Below are 22,482 nucleotides of genomic sequence, written 5' to 3'. Positions count from 1 at the left end.
TGCACTGAATATGGATCCATATCCTCATTGCTTCATCACCACCCTCACTGCTTCATCACCACCCTGTGATGCTTGGCCCCAAAGCTAAAGTGGTTTTTGCTGCAAACAGCCACACTGACAGCTCCTTGTAAGTAGGGCAAGAGTGGATTAGTGCAGGCATTTTGCGGCAGAAGGCTCTGGAGTCTCACCTGCGCAGCCACACGATTGTATTTCTGTACTGCTTTAATGCCCTTGAGCACTGTTTTGTCTTCCAGATTCTGAAGGACCTTTCTCTTTTCTCCACCTACCAGGCAGGAGGTAGCAAAAGCAAGCAGAAATGGTGCGGGGAGGATGGTAGAAAAATGGAGCACTGCTGCTACATCCTTTTCCTCACCCAGGAGCCTGTAGGACCCCTCTGCATATAAGCAGCATGTTACAAAGGTCTCTATGATGGCCTGCTGCTCTCAGCATCCACAGCTCCTTATAGAAGGGGTGGTACAGCTGGAAACTGTGGGATATTGCAGCCAGGCATTCTCTCTTCCAAGGATTTATGCATATCCTGGGATGTGCACAGACTGGAACTTGCTTCTGCTGCTGGCTGTGCTGCTCAGCAGGACTTTTTCTCTGGGAGGAGCATGCATTGTAGATGCTGCAGCTCTCCTGTGGAGCATCCCTGGCATGCCTTAGATGCTCAGCCTCATTTTGAGGCATTTACATTTCTAGAAGTTCAATGTAGTTTTTTTTCTCTTAAAAAAAAGATAAAAAGATTTCGCACACAATTTTTTGTAGTGTCATCTCATTGAAAAATTAAATCACTTTGTGTTTCAAAATACAGAGGAATAAAGAAACAATGGAGTTCATATTTAATCAAAATGTTTTTATATGAAAAAGTTTTGTCTACCAATAATGCTGATTAAGTTTATATTCAGGTTTGGATAACCTTCCTCAAAATTGTGTTCTTGAAGTTGTTCATCTGAGCAATAAATTGCTGAAATAAATATGGACTGCTTTTTCTCTTCATACATTTTCATTTTTCTCCATTTTTGTTAACAATTAACTCTACACTGCTTTCCTGAGAAATGACAATATAAGAGTCAATCTGTAATTTAGGTGCATATCCTGGTATCCAGTTTCACACTCATTCTCCCCAACATACTCTCATCAATAATCCAGTTAATAAACTATTTGGACTCTTAACACTCCAAGAAAGTTGTCTGAGAGAACTTGAGTGAAGAAATGTACTGTCACAGATCTGACAAAGTTTGAGTTCCTTACTTGTCTGTTTCCAGTGCTGAAAGACCTGCCTATCTCTCTAGAACAGGAATATTGGTACTGATGTATGGGCTGTGATGTGCTGTGGTGGGTCAAAAGAGAAGTCATAGCTCCTTACACCAGATAGAAAAAAAAACCTTTTACTTGTACTTTACAGAACTTGTACTGTAAGGCCTCCTATTTGTTTGGTTCCGTAAAACTTGAGCGTGTGTCTGTGCACTGGTGTGATGTGCACTGCTCTGCAGGCTGCAACTGGAGGTAAGTAGAGCTATTTCCTTTAGTATCATGAAATGTCTCTGCTCAAAGGTGAAAAACTTGATGGCCTCCCCAGCCCATGGGAATGGGTGAAGCTCTAAGCTGCTTTATGAAAAGGAGCATGAAATACTACTAAAGGTCATTACCAAGACATGCAGTAATAGCCACAATTTCTGTTGGTCACTCAGATTATCAACTGCACTGGCCGCTAGTGGCATAGCACATAATGGAAAAAAGAGTATTATTTTATAATTTAGCTGTTTTTTTCTGCCTTACTGGGCTGCTTTTGTATTTCCCAGATTGAGCTTATCTCTGTTTTTACCATAGCACTTGAAATCATGTACATCTTTGCCTAGGGGTAGATTCAAACTGGTGATGGGAGTGGTAATCTTGCACTGTTAAAAAAAAAGTGCTGAAACAGGACACCGCTGAGTGGAAAAGGTGTCTTCTTCCATTATGGAGAACAAGAGGAATAAACACAGCATATCTAAGGAATTTTGTTCACTTTGTAGTTGAGCACTACTGAAAGTGATTGCCCTTCACATCAGCTTACTTTCAAGAGGAGTCCTTCCACTAATGTGACTTCAGCTGTCCCATGCTTTCACCAAACCCATGACCAGCCATGGAAGAAGCTGTACTACCAGCATAGCTCAGCTTTGCTAATGCTGTGCTGATAATAACTGGCCTGCTCAATGAGTGTGAGCAGAATAGAATAGAAATTTCCTAGAATAGAAAGCATTTCATGAAATTGTTAGTACTGAGAGATAGCTTCTGAGAATTGGTAAACTATCACAATTTTCAGGTTAGTTTGGTAGCATGCCTTATCTAGGGACTGGCAATGCCATCTAGACAGTCTATCTTCTTATATTTCTGATTTCCTGTTCCAGTCATTTTGAGAGTATAATTATATGTTATCAGAAAGAAAAACTTCAGAAAGAATTTAAAGAATTTGTTGAGCTGGAAGCCATCCCTAAGGATAGGTAAACGTTCTGGGATGCTCATTTCGTTCCTAATTGGGCCTTGCTTCTCATTTAGATTCCCAAGGTTTGTACTGAAGCACAGAAAGCTCTGTTGACTAAATCTGGTTCCTAAACTGAGTGACTTAATTTGCAGACCAGAGAAGAGTTTGATAGCAGTTGAACATGCGATTGAGTTTTGCTACTTCTCATGCAAATGCAACTTTTTTGCTACATTAATAGATGAGAGTCAGCTATGGTCAGAGGAACAGAAACGAGAAGGAAAAGGGGAGAGTGGGTGGTTAAAGGCTGAACGCTCAAGCGAAAAATAAAAGTAATAATAAAATAGTGATTTTCTCTCATTTCCTGCACACGTGTATTTTTCCTGACATAAACAGAAGCTTTCAAAGAGATGTTTACTTAAGCTATGGATCAAAAGTTTGACCCTTTTGGGTGATGTGCATGTTGTGAAAAACTACAGCCCGTAACTTGTAAAAGCCGTGCATTTAAAAACCTACTTCCATGTAGGGCTTCCTGAATTACAACCGACATCAGCAGCAACACTGGAACAAATTCTAAGGCTCTCTTAACTTAGCTGATAAGGCATAGGGACCTCTTCTTTTTTGTGCTTTGTGCTGTGCCGCATAGCTAAAACTGAGGTTACTTGGGGCATACATGGGAAAAAAAAAGCAGAACCACTCCTTGGAGGATCCAAGAGGTGACACCATTTAGGTATGAGTGCATTATCCAAATTCTTGGCCAACCGAGCACTTTCAGAGACGATTGTGGAAATATTTTTGTTTATCTGTGAAATCTGTGTAACATGTAGCTCTGCTTAATCCAAAAACAACAAAGGACTAAAACAGCCAAACACAGAGGGTTTCTAATAGCTGGGAGAGTTGCAGTGGAAGTGCTTAGCAGCAGGAGCTGGGTAACCTACATTCCAACAAGAGGAAGTTTTAGATTAAAGGAGTTCTGATAAACAGGGTTTTACTGTGCTTCTCCAGCCGACTACAAATAGAGTCAGCACTAATGATGACATTAATTATTTAGCATAGTTTTTTTTTTCTTGATATTCTTCTGTTTTCCATTCACTGCCTGTGAATCCAGATACATATTTTTAACTTAGATAATAACTAAGGAGGGAAAAACGCAGAAGCAGTAAGTCCCCTATAACTTAAAGCAGTATTTTATCTGTTGCATATGCTTGCTTTTTCTAATGAATGTGTAACGCTTTGTAGTCAAGCTTTTTAGAGGAATGCTGTTGTCATCTTTCCTCCCCATAAAAGCCCCTCTGCTCCCGACACATTAATTGCGCAGTTGTCTAAATGAGGCACTGCAGAGCGTTAATGTATCAGTCTGAGTGACAACAGACCCTTCTTTTCACAGAGCTTTTGCCCTTGATTGTGAGTGTAGCGGAGCACGTACCTTACAAACAAGTGGAGATTCAAGAGAAATCGCTACACTTAGCCTTCCGCGTAAGGCTTGCGGATCAGGGATCTTTCGACAGTAACTCATACTCTTTCCCTGAAAAAAATAAGCAGCGCAATTAGCGAACTAGTTAATAAGTGCTTGGTTGAGGAAGACGGCAGCAGCATTTCTGTGCTGCTGGAAGCAGAGTGTTCGGTGTCCACATGGTGTAAAGAGAGAAAGAAAAAAAGAGAGAGAGAGAGAGAAAGAAAGAAAAAAGAAAGAAAGGGGGGCTTGCAACCCTGTTTGCAGCATCTCTCCTCGCCTGCCGCCCCTCAGGGTTTCCCCGCATCGGGCGGCAGGACGCTGCCGTTTCCGCGGGGCCGCTCCGCGCGGCTCTCTGCCGGGAGCCGAGCACAGCCGGCAGCCCGTGGGGAGCGGAGTTTGGGGGCGAGGGCTGGCGGAGCTGATGTCAGAGCAGGGCGGCGGGAGCGATTGGGCTGCAGGAGACTTTGCAGCAGCAAATCCGCCCCCCCTCTCCCCCCCAACCCCCCCCCCCCCGCTCCGCTCCGCACCCCCTCCCTCACTCCTCGCGCTCTCCCTTCAAAGCGGCCGGGGCCGAGAAAGTCGCAGAGGTACCAAAAGTGGGCGCGGGGCCGGAGGAGCCGCGGCGGCCGCTCCCGCCCCCGAGTACCGCACGGCCGGGCCCGGCCCGTCGGGGCGGAGGCGCGACCCCACGCCGGGCAGCGCCGAGCGAGCGGCCCTCCCCTGCGCGCTATAAAAGCCGCCTCCAGAAAGAGAGGAAAGTCGGCGGGAGAAGAGCATCGCGGCGCGGTGCCGTTGCTCTCAGGTACGGGCATGACATCCGTCCTCGGCGGCAGCAGGGCGTCGGGAGGGCCGAGCGGGCAGCTGAAATGCAAGTCCAAGAGGAGGAGGAGGAGGAGATCGAAGAGGAAAGGTAAGAGGAATTTTGTTTCTTTTTCTTTTTCCCTTGATTTCCCTTCCCGCCCCCGCCTCTCTCTGCCCGTCTCCAGCCCGCATGTTGCCGCACGCTCCGGCTGCTCCTGCTTTTCTCGACTCTGGATGGCGCCCGCCGGCACCGGCCTCGACGGCCGCGCAGGGGCGACGATGCTTTCCTGTCCCGCGGGGCGAAACGGGGACCAGAGAGACCGCCGATCCCCCCGCCCTGTTGGCTCCCCTCCTCTCTTTGTTCGGGGCGGCGGCGGCGGTGCTGGCGAGGCGGAGCTGTCCCGGGTGCTGTTCCCTGGCTCCCCGGAGTCCCGCCGCGTCCCGCGGTGTCCCCGTTCCACCAGGCAGGACATGCCCGTGTGGAGCACGAAGCGGTGCGCAGCCTCTCGGCTGCAGGTGGTGACCCCAAAGCTCTCTCTCTTTTTCTTTCTTTTTTTTTTTTTTTTGGCGAGAAGGTCCGCCAAGTTTAGCTATTTTTGGTACTGTTCCGCTTCCCCCAGTGAAATACCTTTGCTAGGGAAGTACTAATTGTCATGAGCAAGAAAAGTAAAGCTACAGGATGTCACCGCAAAGGGAATATGCCCTAGATAAAAGCTCATCTGAAGGCTGTCCTGTTTTTTCCTGTAGAGAGGATGACACACAACTCCCTGAGTTTTGATGTTTTACCAGAAAAAAGTCAAAGTTAGCAGACAGTGAACACTACGGTAAAATGAATGGATACAAGAAACAATGCCAGTTGCAGCGCATTAGGGCACAGCGATGCTAACTTCAAGTATTTATCTGAGCAGTAAATATCCCCCAACCTGTCATTTTCTAGACCTCTAGACACTAGAGGTTGACACAAGTTTCAGCTTGTCAAATGAAGCTGATACTTTGGCTATATTATTTCTTCTTCTGATTCTAGAAATTCTAATTTATAGAGCACATTAGCTAACAGTCTTTTAATTATTGACTTGTGTTAAAGCCAACAATCATGTTTCTGGACAACTTTTTAGAAATGTCAAAGAAGGTTTTGTGTGGTAACAAGTGAAAATGGGTCAGATGCAGAATTCCAGACTCTAGTGCACAACTGCCACTATTTCAACTTTCACTTTGAACTCTATTTTCATAACCATACTAACAAACAGTGACCTGAGCACAAGCGAGAACAGCACACCTGCAGAAGCATTAATGCTTCTGGTATGTGTGTAGTCTTGATTTGCTGCTTCTCATCTTTAGTGTGCTGTAACATCCAGTGGTAAAGTGTGTTTTACACTGTTTCAAAGCAAATATTAAAATAAGAAGCAAAGAGAGAGCACCCACACTCAGTGCCTTTAAATCTGCTTGTACGTAAGTTGCTCTCTGCAGGCTTTGTTATGTTTGTAGATGTTTGAGAAAAACAACTTTTGGGGGATTTACAAACTTAGCCTAACTACCCTTTGCTTGGCCAAGAGAAAAATGTGGCCAATTATGCATGCAGTGGAGAAAAGGTGCTTTGTTACGACAGAAAATCACGTGTCAATTTTCTTTCTAAGAAACAGACAGAAATGAAAGTCTTTTAGTAACACTTTTGCTGCTGTTTTGCCAAAATAAAGTGGAAGTTGAATGTAAAAAAAAAAAAAAAAAAAAAAAAAAAAACCAAACAAACAAAAAAAAAAACAAAAACAAAAAACCCTACACAAAACAAATGAAAATCTTGCTAAATAATAACCCGGTAAATGACAGCTATTTGCAGAACACATAGCTGGATGCTAATGGCATTCTAGAAAGTATTTTTCTGACCAGTGTCATTGAGAACGTGCACATGAAGAGTTTGTCTTTTTATTCCTTCAAACACAGTGTTGTAACCACTCTACAACCAGGTAGTTACAATATTTGCTATTGGGAGAAATGCATGTGTTCGTGTTATTTTTCTTTTGTATATAACCGCTGTATATAATCTTAAAACAAACAAAAAGAAAATACACATTCCTGCGAATTTATGCTGGCAAAATTCCTCTAACTTGTGGCATGTCCAGTAAAAAAACCTATTGGTTTTGATTATTGTGAAATCTTATTTATTTATCATATATTCCTATGCCTTTTTCTGATTGTATCTTGTGCAAAGGTGTTGTTTAACAACTAGCTCTCCTGGAAGTTCATCAAGAAAATGTTTATTAGGCTTACAAATTACTACATCTTCACAACAATTAATATGGTCTGCACTAATCTGCAGTTCTGATTATTTAATAGATTGTATGAAAAATCCTTTTATAAAGTTGCAAGTAAAGCACTTGCCCTTAACAGTTCTCCAGTACCTATTTTGTTAGACACACAGATACCTCTGGACAAACGCATACAAAAATTGGTTCTTATTTTATGTTTAAATGGAGCAGTATCAGGGTAAGGAAATGAAATTATCTCTCACACCCCCACTCCTCAAAGAGGTGAGCTCTACAGATTATTTATACAATTTGATGTATTTTATTAGGCACATTATATAAAATTTGTACTTAAAAACAAATGGAGACAATGTCTTTCAGTACATCTAAGAATGCATAGCAGTAGAAGTAAATATTATTCCCTATTTAATGCATTTTTCCTCTTCTATTTTACTTTCTATGGTTTTACTCATGTTTCTGTCCTCGGTGTGAATTGTAAGTCCGTTTTTCTGTTTTTGCAATTTCCTTCATTCTCTGTATACCTGGATGCTCTCCTTTAGGAGTTTCTTGGGGGCAGAAAGCAAGTTCAGGCAAGGAGAACAAACAACATTCTTTGAATAGCTAAGTGTCTTTGTGTATTTATGATTTAAAAAACAAAACAAAACAAAAAAAACCACACCCAAAACAATAGAACCCATGTGCTGTGCTGGGAAAGACAGAGAGAGAATTTCCATATATGCAAATTGAGAATTGAAGACACTGAGTGAGATTCCAGTATACAAAGACATAGCCTAGTAATTAATTTTCATGCACCTAATTTTTAGGTATATAAAATCTAGCAAATTATTGAGTATAAATATCTTGCCTTGAAGCATTAACATTAAATGTCCACTGGATATCACATTCCAAGCATATATTTGCCCAGAAATTCCATTCAGTTTTACACTGCTTGCAGAAAGTATGTTAACAACACTCAAACGGTTGGATATTCACAGCTTTTGTTAAATTACTGGGCATGTGGGGGGGGATATTTTATCATTAAAAAATAAATATTTAACTCTGAGTGGGAAATAAACTTCTTAATTTCTCAAAGACCTAATGAAAAATAAATGCAGCTGATTGCCAAAATATCCGCAGGCTAATTTCGTGCAAAAGTGGAAATGGATATTTTATTCTCTCTTTATTTTTTTCTTTTCGTTTTGATATATGTGTATAAAATGACCAGAAGTTAAAAAGCTCCAACTAATGAGTTAATGAAATCCATTTGAAATATTAGATCTGTAAAGAAAATTGTTGGATATGTGGGTTCTTGTGGTGTTTTCTCCAAGGTTTTGAAGCATGGCAGAGTATTGGCAGAATTCAATGCAGCGGCCTCCCCATGCTCTGTGCAAATTTGAAAAGCAAGCTTGCTTTCTGAGATAAATGGTTAAAAGTAGACCAAACAAAAGCAGAGTTGCCATTCACTGATAACACTAAAAAGGCACAGTTTGGCAGCTTCCCTTAACTTCTTAGAAATCAACACAGAGAAACTAAATATGAAATTGGTGACTGAGGATATGTCACTTCTTAGTTATTTTCCAGCGTAAAACAACAAGTAAGCCACCTCATTTGCAATACCTTTTTATAGAGCTAGCAATTAAAGTTAATTATAGAGAATGAGAGGGAATCGAGTATCCATGATGTGATGGAAAGGTTTGTCAGGGGTTGTTTTTGATAAAATGTGATATGAGATAAAAATTGACAGAATAAACTAAGAAAGGGCAGCAAGAACACGAGAGAGACAAAACGATTGTGAAACAAAATTTCATGAAAAATTAATGAAATAGAAAGAGTGTGCTGAGGACAGAGGGAGGAAACCAGCTTGGTTCTTCATCATCCTGCAATGCCAAAGTAATAAATGAGAGTGTTTCATCTCGGCGAGGTTCAGGGACACAACTCTTTCCCCACAACAGGATTGTGTCGTGCCTCAAGATGTGTTCCGCTTATCTCATTCCCTGGCAGCTTGAGAGGAAGGGACTGAATTTAGTGATAAAATTAAATTGATTAAACCTTTATCCATCATCTAATTTGGTACCTTTCTTTTTTCTTTTCTTTTTTACTATTACTTCCAGTTTCTAGTGATCCGTGTAATGACAGCAATTTGAGATAGCATCAAGGACATTAGCTACAATGACTGAACTTAGATTTAGAATAAAAATATGGGATTCATGAGTCCATACCTAAATAGCAGACAATTAGGTTATAGTGCAGCTGTATCTTCCTAGCAACAGCACATAAGTGTGAGAACAATAAAATGGTGCATTTTACTTTAAGACAGAACGAAATATTTCTACTTTACCTCCAAGAGTAAATTATGTAAGCAGAAAAAGCAGTAACACAAATGTTGACCAGATCGTAAATGAACAGCCACAATTATAGCCATTTTGCCCTTTTGAACACAGGAATTTAGTCAGAGGTTTTGCTTTCTTCAGTAATGATTCACAGACACTGAAAGGTAGGGGTAGTGTATATAGTGTTGGAAATTGCCTTAACATGCTTTAAAATTTTGTAGCTTCTCTGTGATTTGGATAGTGAAATTCTCCTATTCGGTGATTCTTTACAGTTTTTGCTTACAAATTCCTGTTTAAGAGATATTAACAGAGTTCTGAAAATACTTAATGGCAGCCCTTTATGAAGTGCTAGCCTACAAATGGAAAACCCCGCACTAAAAATTAAAGGTCACATGAAATTGCCTTGTGAAATATCAGAGGTACCAAAGGTCCATGGAAACATTTTCTTAGGTTCTTTCAATTCTCTTCAGGTTAGCGAGTTGCATTAAAAAGGCAAGCATTAGAATATCTGTCTGATCTCCATTAATTGTACTACTTTTGAATTACTGCTGTCCAATATTGCCTTGGTTTTGCAAGTAGTAATGAACCTGAATTGATTCCTGTGTTCACTGCTAACTATCTCTACAACCTTTCAGGCAGTTTAGCGTTTTTTCCCATGTAAACTATTAGTTATCCAGACAAAAAAGCTGATATGCATCAGTAGATAGATTATTCTCAAGGCATTTGTGATGAACTTGACATTTATTTGTGTGTAAAACTGCCTGGTTTGCCTGCAAATCATATAAGTTCTAGCAGGGCTTGCATTTCTTCTCTGACTTTTGTTTCCTGGTGCATGAATTTTAAACGAAGCAGTCAACCCAGAGGTGTTCTAACAGCATGTTGTGTTATGTAATATATTACAAAGACCACTTTGTTAACTGGTAGAAACAGCTTGTCAGCTCATACTAATAGGCAGCCCTCCCTGAGTCATAAAGTAACCAAATTTAATGCCTGAACAGAAAGCATTTAAATGGGCAGTGTTATCATTGTTGTTCAGTTGGTCTCAAATTTCTTGCTTCTTAAAATGGATTTGAAATATGAAGCGTATTTTGGGGCTCTGAGTTAACAACACCTGTTCGAGATGAAGGACTGGTCGTTGCTGTGGATGGTTTGTGGAAATCTCTGCTAACCAAAGTGTGGTAATGAGGGAAGCGCAGAGCAGGGCCGGGTGCGTGAAGAACAGTGTGGCTAATATTGAGGATGTTGTGGTGTCATTAGCAAATGAAAGGTATGTTCTTGCAGAGTGCTTTCTGCTTCATCTGGCTGTTCTGGCTCAAAAATGTATACTAGAAACACTGAGGATTCAGAGGCATATGGCAAAGGGATTAGAGATGTGTAAAACTTAAGCAGAAGAAAATTGATGAGATTTATATTGTTTACTTTGGAGATAAACATAAGAAGGAATACAGCAAAAAACCATATTATTGAAAGAAAGATTACAAAGAAAGTAAGCTGGCTACTCTGATTTATTCCCAATTTATTTAGTTACAAAGATAAAAGCCTTTAAGGAAGCTGAATTTCAGCACATTTCAAAGGAGAGAAGGACTTCATTCTGAGACAGCACATAGGTGGCCTGTGGGACTCAATGCTTCCAGGTATGAAAAAACAAAACTTACATATGTGTAAGGAGAGGAGGCACTTGATTAGCTCAGTTGAGAATAAAGATAAAAAGTTTGCTGCTCACTTCAGTGAATGCAGGTTTGGGCTTTATTTTGGATGTACCAGGAAGGATTTGTTAGTTTGTTTTTTAGTATGAGTTATGAATCCTCTCTTTCAGGAAGCTATCTGGCATGGATTAAAGGGAAAGGTGGTTTGTAGGTGGTTTATTCCCCAGATCACTACTGGGCTGTCACTGAGCGGCCGCCTTTGTGCCTTCCGACACTGTGGAGCACTGCTGGAGGGAAGGAGATGTATTTTCTTGCTTTTCCTGATGACTTGTTCAGTCCTTGCCCTTTCTGTTACCACTCATTTCCCTGTATGTAAAGACAGACCAAAATTCACAATCTCCTTGATGCCATGGACAGTTTAGAAGGATGACAAATAATAATATCCCTCCCTCCTTCTTATTCCCTTGGAAAAAGGAACAAAGAAGTGGGATACTGACAATAAGCCGTGCAACCACACGATGATTTGTTCAGCAGAAGAAAGCTAGAAAGCCAGTTACTGATGTGAATGTGAGTGCACTGCTGCGAGATGAATGCTGTGCACGGGAGATGGCTCCCACAAACAGGGGTTGTCTTTGTGCCAGTGTGGGATGGAGCTGTACCAACCATCACAACCCATGGTGCAGCCATACCACTTGTGATTGCTGTGTCTGAAGTCTACCATATCCAGCGGTGGAGCTTCACATGCATTTTGGGAAGCAGTGAGCAATAAGTAGATCTCAGTGAACTCCTTCTTGAGATGTGGTGCTTTTCTTATTTTTTTCCCCATTTTTACATCAACCTTAGGAGGTGCTCAAATTTATTAGCAGAGTCACCTTTCTCTTCCTGCTAATGAAACATCAGCATGAAGAGTCAATGCTGCTTGGAAGTATAGGGTGAAATAATTTATATTTGACAGACATTTTATCTCCATCTCCAAATTTACACACAACTGATTTTATGTGACTGCCTGCATCTTACCTTGTGCAATGGCTACTTGTTCCTTAAATAGCAAGGTTTAAAAAAATGATGGCCAACTCTAATAATGCTTACCTTTGTGTGAGGTCTGATGCTGCTTCCCTTGCAACCAGTAAAATTATAATTGAAAATTCTCCACACGAGTTGGGGGGCAGAACTGTGCTGCTATACATATGTGTATTTGCGCTGAAATATTTCTGTACAAAATAGGGACTTTTGTGGCCTTCTCTGTCTATCTGTGTCAAAACAATGAGCATATTAAACACCATTTTCTGTTAGACAATGTATATCAAAGCCTGTGGAATCCCCTGAAAATATTTTCTTTAGGAATTTTTATATTAAGCTGAATAATTTTGTTCAGAGATGTAAAGATAAAATCCATTTCTAGCATGTGTATATTTATGCAGATCCATCCATACGTTCATGTTGTGTGAATTTGCAATTTTGAATACATAGGCTTATATGTAGACATTCTCGTAAGATTTCTGTATTATCTCCATCCTTGTAATACCAGCAGTCTTACAGACAAATCACAAAGACACAGCTGCATAACAATTACAAGATTATTATTTTTTAATTGCAAAATAAGTAAGTGAAAGAAATTTCTTACAATCCAGATTTTTCAGGATATTTCTATGTTCTATTTTTGAATATATGTCTTCTGAGTAGCTGAGTAATTCAGAATGGCAAAGACAGAAACACTTGTGCAGAAGCCTGTAGTATTCATGTCAGGAAACCTCAAATGTTCATCAAAAAAAGTGGATTTGGTCTGAAAGTTGCTTTTGCGCTGATCTTTCTCCAGCTGATTTTCATGGAAAAACTGTCACGGCTGGGCACAGAAGCTACGTTGAGCTGGTGCTCTTTGTCACATCCATGCCAGCAGCCATGGCACACAATGCCAGGCAAAAATGCCTATGGATCCTTCAGCAATATTTAACTTAAATTAACGTTCATTAGCTGATTTCCAGGCTGTAATCTTGCCTCACTCATGCCAACCATGAATTGCTGTTTATGTGCTCACATGAATGGCAATTTTGGGCGGTAAGGGGCAGAGCCACAGTGGTCTGTGTTGCTTCCATTGTTGAGCAGCGCAGATAGTAATTAAATTGGAGCTCAGCTCTTGCTGCTTGTGGATGGAGGAGTTTAAAAGATGCAGTACAAAAAGAGGCAGTTCTCTGCTATCACTGACAGCAGGTTTCCTCCAGCTGCAACTGTTGCAAAGAGTATTGATTGATCTGTGTTTATCATTTATTTATGCTAAAGCATCTGATGCGCATCTCTAAAATCTGTTATTTCTAAAATCGAGATATTTGGCTCGTTTTCAAACCACATTCACAAAAAAAAAAAAAAAACAACAGCTTTTGCAGATGTATGGCAGACGTTTGCTTTACCCAGTGCTGTGCCCAACAGGAGCACTTTTTGTGCCCTCAGCTGAAATCCATAAGCACATTTGATGATTTTTTTTCCTTTTTTTTTTTTTTAGAAATAAAAGTTTCACTGTGCAAATGCTTTAGATTTTGTATGCAGACAGGAAGAGGGGATGTACAGTGTTCAAACATAAATTTAAAGTATAACAATTCAAAAGCAAGAGTTACTGGGATAACTTCTACCCTGACTATAATACTTCTGTTCTGCAGGTTTGTTTTTTAAAAGAAAAATTTTTCAGTTCCTGCATGTTAAAATATGAAGAGTAAGTTGTAAGGTAGAAATAGGCAGCACAACACAAAAGTATCCCAGTTCCCACAACATGGTTAATAGGTGTCAAAGAATAAATAGGGGGAATTTAAAAAAAAATATGTTTTTGCTTAGTCTGAAATGAAACAGCCCTTGGCAGTTGAGCAGTGTGATTTGTAATAGATGCAGCTTAACAGGACACTGCTTTTTAGATTTGCCAGCACAGATACAATTTTAACCACTGCTAAATGGTTCAAGGTTAGAAACCACAAAAAAAAGTTTTCCTGAAGGACAGTTCTTAAGTTTACTCTTTCATGATGCAAGACACATTTAATTAATTTTTGCCCTTCCCTTCGAATAACCCCAACTAACCATTGCCAGCAAGGACTCTTGTTGCCTAGAGCCACCCAAATGCACCCATCACGGCACCACATAGCTCAACACTGCCACAGTGGGACCTTGCTATGCCACAGCTCGACCCCATGCATATCCACCCCCTAGGGCTAGTGGGCAGGCAGAGCTGTCTCTGCCACCATACACCAGCAGGGTTGTTCGCTCAGCTTCTCCCTGGCTGCCCAGAGGCCTCTCTGTTTACTTCATTTTTGAATGTACTGTCTGCTTTTACTTAATTTTTTTATTTTTGATTTTACTTTTTACTTTATTTTTAGATACAGAAATGCATGGGAACAGATTTTTCAAAATATGATCTAAATTTCATAGCTATTATTTCCACTAAAATTTTTACTTACAATGCCTACAGTATAGTTCATCAGTTTGGGATGTGCATGTCCTCCTTGGAGGACCAGGAGATTTTTACATTAAAGCTGAGACCACTGTAGATTGACTGTAACATTTAACCATAAGATAAATCTCTGACTAAAATATAGGAGATGATTCTAAGTTTAAAAAAAAAAAAAAAAACAAAACCAAAAGCCCTGTTTTTTGAGTCTAGAGAAGCAATTCTAAAAGTTATAACAATTTTTAGCAAATAAACAAACAAAAAACTATTTCCCAAGCAACATTATTTTAGCTTTGCCTCAAAAAACTCCAAGCCGCCATCAATGAATGCCATAAAATGAAATGAAAGCAAGAAGCAATAAATTACAAATTATTTTGGATCTTATAGAGTGCTTTTTAGAAGGAGACTGTGAATTAAACACTGTAGAAAACATCTCCATCTTTTATATTAATGATTAAAATAAGTGCAAAGGCTACAAAAAGCCACTTCTGAACTAATACTGAATGTATGCTACCCTGAAGATCCATGTGTTTATCACATTTGCACTTTCTGAATTTGATTCACTCTTTATTGGAACACCTCCACTTCTTGTCATTATCTCCTTGCGTGTATCCTCACTTTATCCATACAGATTACAGAAAGGAATGTTTATGGGAAATTGGTGATTGGATCAGACTAATATCTCACAACAGGTTTCTGGGGTAGTGTGTGGCAAAATCACTTCCTCAGGCAGGCTCAGAAAAGCAGTAAAGAGTGAGTAACAAGATCTGCATACAGATATCCAGGTGCTTAAATTTTCTGTGGAATCAGAAAAGAAACAAGAAGCTGTTATTGTTTTCCTAAAATTTTTTTCACATATAAAGAAGTTCCTAATCCACATGACTGTTGAAACATATTATTTAAGACCTGGTCTAATTCTGTTTTAACTTATCTAAACTGATCCTAGCATTTGCTGGTCTGAATAAATGTTTCTGACACTGGCACATGAAGCTGCTGCCCGTGCTTTTTAGACAAAAATGGAGATAACAAAAAAATCAAGCTATGGGGCTAAGATTAATTTTCTAATCGCGATGGTAGCAAAAACAATGTTTGTAGGCTGTAGGGTGGAAGCAGTGGTTTGTTAATCTCAGTATTAACTCATTTGATTCTGTTGATTTGCCCCGGGCTCTATTGTGAATGTTGGTGTGGGGCAAGTACCTGCCTACAGCCCACAACAACACATGAAATTCCATCTGTCACTGCCCTGCACTCCAGCAGGTATCCATGAGTTTATGCATTGGAGAACAGGTGCAGATTATTCACTGAAACTTGTACAGCAAAAGAGACTCATCAGCGATCACTTATGATCCTCATGGATGCCTTCCAATTCAGGACAATCTATGAGTCTATGATCACCAGCATGGTCCAGGCATAAGCATGAGGCTTGGGCATGAGATGGGACATCTTCAATATATCAGTAACCAAAATCATGGCGTGAGGGTAACAGCAAAACAGTCCCTGACCGAGTGTGGGAACCTGGAGTCTGTCAGTCCTGCCTAACAGCTTGCCTCTGCTGAATGTTGACAGTGTATTACATAATTTTCCCTGCAACAGCTTGTTTCAAAAACTTTTCCCAGTAATGTAGATTGTAGAATTTTGTTTTGACTGTGTTAGTGCATATTCATTAGATAAAAGCCTAGACAATTACTGTGATAGTTTCAATAGCAGGTGGAACATGTTTTAGGATTTGATGGGCATGGGATTTGTTGGAATAATCTCAGAGAAATTTGGAGGATTATTTTTATGATGGGGGGTTGTATGAAAAGTGAGAATGTAAGCAGATTGGAAGGTGATTTCATTATGTTTTTACATTAGTTTGCTTTTACCATTTTAAATCTAGAATAAGTTCATACTTTGAACAAATAAATGTCTCTTAGGGCAAGCAGTGAACCACACAGATAAATGCTGCCTAAACAACATAGCTTAAAATTTCATAAATAGTACGCAGCAGTATTTCTAAAGGGATATGATTTTATTGTGTTCATTTTCCAAAACAGTAAAAGGAACTAGGAAAAATGTTTTCTGTCTTCACTTCTACAATGATCATTGTCATCTATTATGTACATTAAGGTTATAGCTTAATTTTTGTTGAGTAGGTAATAATTCAGAAAATATTGCATCAACGCTGCTTGTTGTGAATTTGCAACCAAAAGAACCATTTCCTTTTTTGTTTCCACTAGAAAAGAAAGATTGAGAGCAGAGTCAAGATGAAGAGAATAGGAGCCTGATCCTGCTTTGTCACGTGGGATTCCCTCTTTTTCAGGAGGACTGGGCTCTACTGCTTACAGGGACCTTCATTCCATGGGTGGCCATTCTCCCGTAGGTGGTCACATTGTCTTCACTGATCTCAGTGGTAATTTTTATATGGGTTAGGATCATGACAACTGGCACTGGCAGTAATACATCACTGCCAAATTAGAATTTCTAAAAGAAAGCAAGAAAGTTAAAATTGCATGTTCAGGAAAGCAATTTATTTACTTCCTACATTACAGCAACAGAATTTAACATTACAGGAGGTTTAAAAATACATTTGCATAACACAGAAGTTATCAGTCTAGACTCCCCATCTGTTGAATGCCTCGTCAGTAAGTAGCTGTAGCACTTCGGTATTTGACTTAAACATCATGTAAAAAATGATAATAATTTCTCTTCACTATTCTGCTACTAATGAAACTTCAAAGCCATGAATGCATATGTTTATATTAATTTCTATTTATATACTTAAACACAGACACTAGCACTATGCATATTAATGTGCCAATATGTGCTCCAGCATTGCGTACGTTAACTTACATGCATATTCATATAAAGGGCTGAGCTTGGTGGAAGCTTTCTCCTTAGCTTCATACAGACCTTGAATCAAACCCTTAGTTTTTAATAAATATTGGGCCAAATTTCCAGGAATTCTTTTGGTTCATTGTTACTTTTGCATTTGTTTTTTCTTAAGCATAAGTTTTGCATACAGGTGTTCCTCTGTTGACTCTGTAGTGCTTCCACACACTCTTGTCCATTCTCCTTTGTCTCTGTTGTTTTCAGTGTGCTTTAATCGTGCATTGTAATCTCCTATTCTGTTATAACTGATTAATTAGCAGCCTCTCCAATTCAGGCTCTGAATCATTCTCTTATGCTCAGATCATTTATAACCTTAGCTGAAAAGACAAGATTGAACATCTCCCTTGCAATTCATCTCTTTGCTTTGTGTAACTAGCATGATTATTGTTTATTCTTTATTATGAGTGGGTTTTTCTAAGGATGAAATGTTAACTCTCTGTTATCTTGGCTCTTAACCTGCAATTAAATCCAATCAGATAGGCTGATGGGAAATAATGGAAAGTCAGAGAATCCACCACTCATGTTTCTTCGTAGGTTTGGAAACTTCAAATGTCCATTTTTTTTTCCAAAGATTAATTTGCTACTAGAAGAATTGAATGATAAATCAATCATTTTGCAGACCTTTCATTTGCTCATAATCTCAAATTTTCTTTACAGAAATGTGGGATAGAAGCATGCATATATTTGTATGTGTGAAAAGTAAACAAATCTGACATTTTGCTTGAACATTAGGATGCAAAAATCTATGGTTTTCAGAAAATCACATCACAGGACCTGCATGTGTTCCAGTAGTCTTGGCTGCAGCAGATGCAGAGCTGGACAGCCCAGGGAAAGAGCTGTGTCCCAGGAGGATGGGCTGGGCAGAAGCTGCTGGTTCAGGTAACACACCCAAGGGGACAGAAGGCAGTGGCAACAAAGCTGAAATGCATGTCCTTAACAAAGAGAATGCAGGCTGCAGGACTTCTGGTGGCAGAGATCTGTCCTCCACAGAAAATCATATCTGAACTTCCCTCAACTCTTTGTCCAGATTTCCTTGTGAAGTTCAGTGCTCATAGCTTGTGTAGGAAGCATTTTTCTCCATTACATTTGCCCTATGCATATTTTTTGAAGCAGATGGGGTCAAGATATCAAGAGATTGAAGGGGCATCAAATACCCATTCGCAATTATCTATTTCAAGCAGGAAACCATGAGAGCACAACATGAAGGAATAGTGGAGGAGAAATTTTACTGAGACGGTTTTTCAGGACAGACAGAATAGTGAAGGATAAAATATTTCTTTGCTCCCCCCACCTACTGTCCCAGTCACCCTGTCAAGCACCAGCTAGCAACACAAAGATTTATTTCTCTAGAAGGAACTGGCTGTCTCCAGGTGTCACAGAATTTATGCAGCAATTGCTTGTTTACTTTTTACTGCAGTTAGTGCCCATGTGGAGTTCTCTGCCCCCATGATGCCCTTCTGGACTACTCCGTCCAGGTTTGGGGCCCCCAATACAGAAAAGAGCTGTTGGTGCAGGTCGAGAGGAGGGCCACGAAGATGATTAGAGGTCTGGAGCATCTCTCCTATGAAGACAGGCTGAGGGAGTGGCTTGTTCAGCCTGGAGAAGAAAAGGCTGAGAGAAGATCTCATTACAACCTTTCAGTATTTAAAAATGGATTATAAACAAGAAGGGAATCGACTTTTTACTCTGGTAGATAGTGATAAGACAAGAGGGAATGGTTTTAAGCTCAAGGAGGGAAGGTTTAGGTTAGATGTCAGGAGGAAGATCTTCACAGGCAGAGTGGTGAGGGCTGGCACGGGCTGCCCAGCCAGGCTGTGGATGCCCCATCTCTGGAGGTATTCAAGACCCAGTTGGATGGAGCCCTGGGCAACCTGGTCTAGTACCAGATTTGGAGGTTGATGGCCGACTGTAGCAGGAGAGTTGGAACTTGATGATCCTTAGGGTCCATTCCAACCCACCATTCTATGATTCCATAGATATTTATAAAAATAGAAAGAAAACAGCATCCAATTTTATTTTTTAACTGTTTTGTTGTTGTTGTTGTTTGTTTGTTTCCTTTCACAGCTTTATGTGATTATCCAGGAGCTTTTAGGGAACTATATAAAAATATGTATTTTCAAAAATGAATAAGAAAAAGCATGTGCATAGAGCTTCATCTCAACTAGAATAAGAAATGTGAGGTGCCTTTCTGGAGCTGTGATTCCAATTTGCTGGCTTCCCAAAGAGCACAGAACAAGTGTGTCTGTGACCAATGGAGCCCATGAAGCATTTTAAGACTGTCTCTAGCACTTGTTTCATTCTCCAGGAAGAACTAATTTGAAATATTCCAGCATACCTTTCTGGAGATACGGCACATTTCTCTCCTGATTGCCTCTGTTTGCTGTTTGTTTTTGTAAAGATCTCCTCGCTTTCAGATATTTATCACTTACAGCCTCATAGTGACCAGATGCACACTTCTCCTCTCAGCCTCTGCTACGCTGATTGGTCCCCTCAGCTGGTGTCATAGAATCATAGAATCCTTAGAGTTCAAAAGGGACCTTTAAAGGACATCTAGTCCAACTCCCCTGCAATGAACAGGGACATGCACAGCTAGATCAGGTTGCCCAGGGCCTGATCCAGCCTCAACTTGAAAGTCTCCAGGGATGAAGCATCAACCACATCTCTAGGCAACCTGCTGTAGTGCCTCACTACCCTCATCGTAAAAGACTTTTTCCTTATATCTAATCTAAATCTATATTCTTTGAGCTTGAAGTCATTTCCCTTTGTTCTATCACCACAGATCCTGCTAAAGAGTCTGTCCTCTTCTTTCCTGTAGCTTCCCTTTAGCTATTGAAAGGCTGCTCTCAGGTCACCTCAGAGCCTTCTCTTCACCAGGCCAGGCTCTCTCAGCCTGTCCTCATAGGAGAGGTGTTCCATCCCTTGGATCATTTTTGTCTCTTTCCTCTGGATATGCTCCAACAGGTCTATATACCTCCTGTATTGAGGACTCCACATCTGTAGTAGCACGCAGTACTCCAGGTGAGGCCTCACCAGTACAGAGAGACAGGATTACCTCCTTTGACCTGCTGGCCAAACTTCATTTGATGCACCTGGATACAGGTGGCTTTCTGGGCTACAAGGGTACATTGCTGGCTCATGTCCAGCTTTCCATCCACCAGTATCCCCAGATCTTTTTCAGCAAGACTGCACTCAGTCCTTTAATCCCCCAGCTTCTATTGGTAGTGAGGTTTGCCTTGACCCAGGTGCAAGATCTTGCATTTAGATTTGTTAAACATCATAAAGTTCACCTGGGCCCACTGCTGAAGCTTGTCTAGGTCTCTCTAGATGGCATCCCATCCCTCTGGTGTGTTGACTGTCTTTTGGCAGCACTGCATCAGGAAGGAGCTGTTGACTGATGCAACTTGGTTAGGTTAAATTAGAGGGCAACAAAACATTTCTTTAGGACCCATAATGTCTCAAGAATTGATGGTGCTTGGTAAAGATGAGCTGCCGAAATGTTGAGGTGGTCATGAGATGGTGCAAATACAGCTAGTCTCCTGGAAAGCACTTGCACTTAGAGTGATTACAGATGTGTTCCTAGCTGGGGAGCCCTGCAGCTGTGTTTACCCTTTGTCTTCTGTTGGTATGATGGCGACAAGGTGGCCTGGTGGTGCTCCCAGCCCTATCAGCAAGGAGGATGTGTGTTTAGCCTGGTGTTCCTATGAGGCTTGGGGGCAGGTTCTCACACCTACAAAATAGATTTCTAATAAAGGAAATTCTATTTTGAAATTATTAGTGCTGAAACTTAAAATTAACTTTTCCTTTATTACTAGGACGTATTTTTAGGTCCCAACTCACGTCTCATGGAAGCGCAGTCCTCCCACAGCTATGCTGAAGGGCAGGGTGTTACAATTTCCAGAAAAAGATGTTACCCAAGATCTTGAATATTTACATCCTTTGCTTTTTATAAAATACATCCACTGGTTTTAGGCCTGTATGTGGTTTTGAAACAGTGAAAAAGTATGAAATGCTATGCATTATTTCTCTGTCACTTGATCTTCATTTTGAATTTGGCTGTGTGAAAGAGATCTTTGCTTGAATGTGTGTGCTGCAAGTTGCAAAAAAAAACAACAACAACAACAAAAACCAACACAAAAAAACAAATAAACAAACAAACAAACTCTACAGAATAGTCCAAAATTGCTCTAAAATAAATTTAGGTCTTTCTTTATTTTTTGCAATCTCCTGTTGAGCTACTCACAGATAGCTCCATGATATTTATGTCCTCCTGTCTTCAGTGGTCAGTGTGAGCAGAAACCAGTGATGTACTTGCATTACTTGCTCACTGAAGCACATAAAGCTACTGTTCATGGTGGTAAGATGAGCCAAAACTTTATTTCTGGAGCCCTGACATGCTCCAAGGACAGTGGACAGTGTCTGGCCTTTGGAATCCAAGAACTGGATCAGTGCTGGTGACTTTGAAGAAAGGAATTTGGTAGGACTCTACTCATTAAAAAACCCTGCTGGTGCAAAATTTAGCCAAGTATCAAGCTAAATGATGAACCTGAATGAGGACAGGAGTTTATTTACTCCAGGAATACAGCGACAGTTCTCATTAGTACTGATGCTGTAGGCAGAGGCAGCTTGCAGCTGCATGCTGGACCTTGCCTTTCCTGGCTGCAAGGGTACACTTGTGACTGTTTTCATTGTCTTCTTTCAGATGTCACTGTCCCCAGTAGAATATTTATGGTGTTCAAGCTGTACTAACAACTAAGCAGTGTCCCTGCATCTCTTATTCCCAGGAGCTGCTCTGATACACCAAGGTGGGATAATGGCACGAGGCAGCATGACAGGAGCTGCCCTTTGCCACCCTATGTGAGCGACAAAGGTTTCCTCATGCTCACGAAACTAAATGATATTTGAGGTCCTTTTCAACCCAGGCCATTCTACGATTCTGTAATTCTATGAATTATGTATGTTTTGCTATAGAACAGGGATGGAATTATATACCAAATAAAATTTCAAGTTATTATTTTATTTGAAATAATGATAAAGCCAATTATTCCAGCAGTATGTTGCACATACAGTTGTGAACAACTCGATAACTGTTTGCTTGAAAAAGAAAAATAAAGCCATGTATGGAATGTGGGAAAGATGGTTTGTACTTTGACATGAATAACACAAAAATAAATGAGACATTTAGAAAATGCAAATCATATCTGTTCTTTGTTTTAATCTACCATCCTGGGAGTTGGAAAAGATAAGATT

The 22,482-nt window shown here is 40.3% G+C and overlaps 1 protein-coding gene across 2 annotated transcripts in view; it reads left to right on the top strand.

Annotated features, from left to right (window-relative positions):
- Window positions 1-4,638: 4,638 nt before the first annotated feature.
- The window catches only part of ADARB2 (adenosine deaminase RNA specific B2 (inactive)), a 296,845-nt gene continuing 279,001 nt past the window's right edge, over window positions 4,639-22,482 (top strand). The window contains exon 1 of one of the 2 annotated variants that reach the window (XM_048950585.1): window positions 4,639-4,830. In XM_048950585.1, the coding sequence (XP_048806542.1) occupies window positions 4,731-4,830 (100 nt within the window). In that variant the 5' untranslated portion in view covers window positions 4,639-4,730. The remainder of the gene's footprint in view (window positions 4,831-22,482) is intronic. The other variant, XM_048950584.1, reaches the window with a different exon arrangement.

This window comes from Lagopus muta, chromosome 7 (genome assembly GCF_023343835.1).
Source record: "Lagopus muta isolate bLagMut1 chromosome 7, bLagMut1 primary, whole genome shotgun sequence".
Classification (NCBI taxonomy): Eukaryota; Metazoa; Chordata; class Aves; order Galliformes; family Phasianidae; genus Lagopus; species Lagopus muta.
Note: the sequence above shows the minus strand (reverse complement) of the source record. Positions and strands in the feature narration are given on the sequence as shown.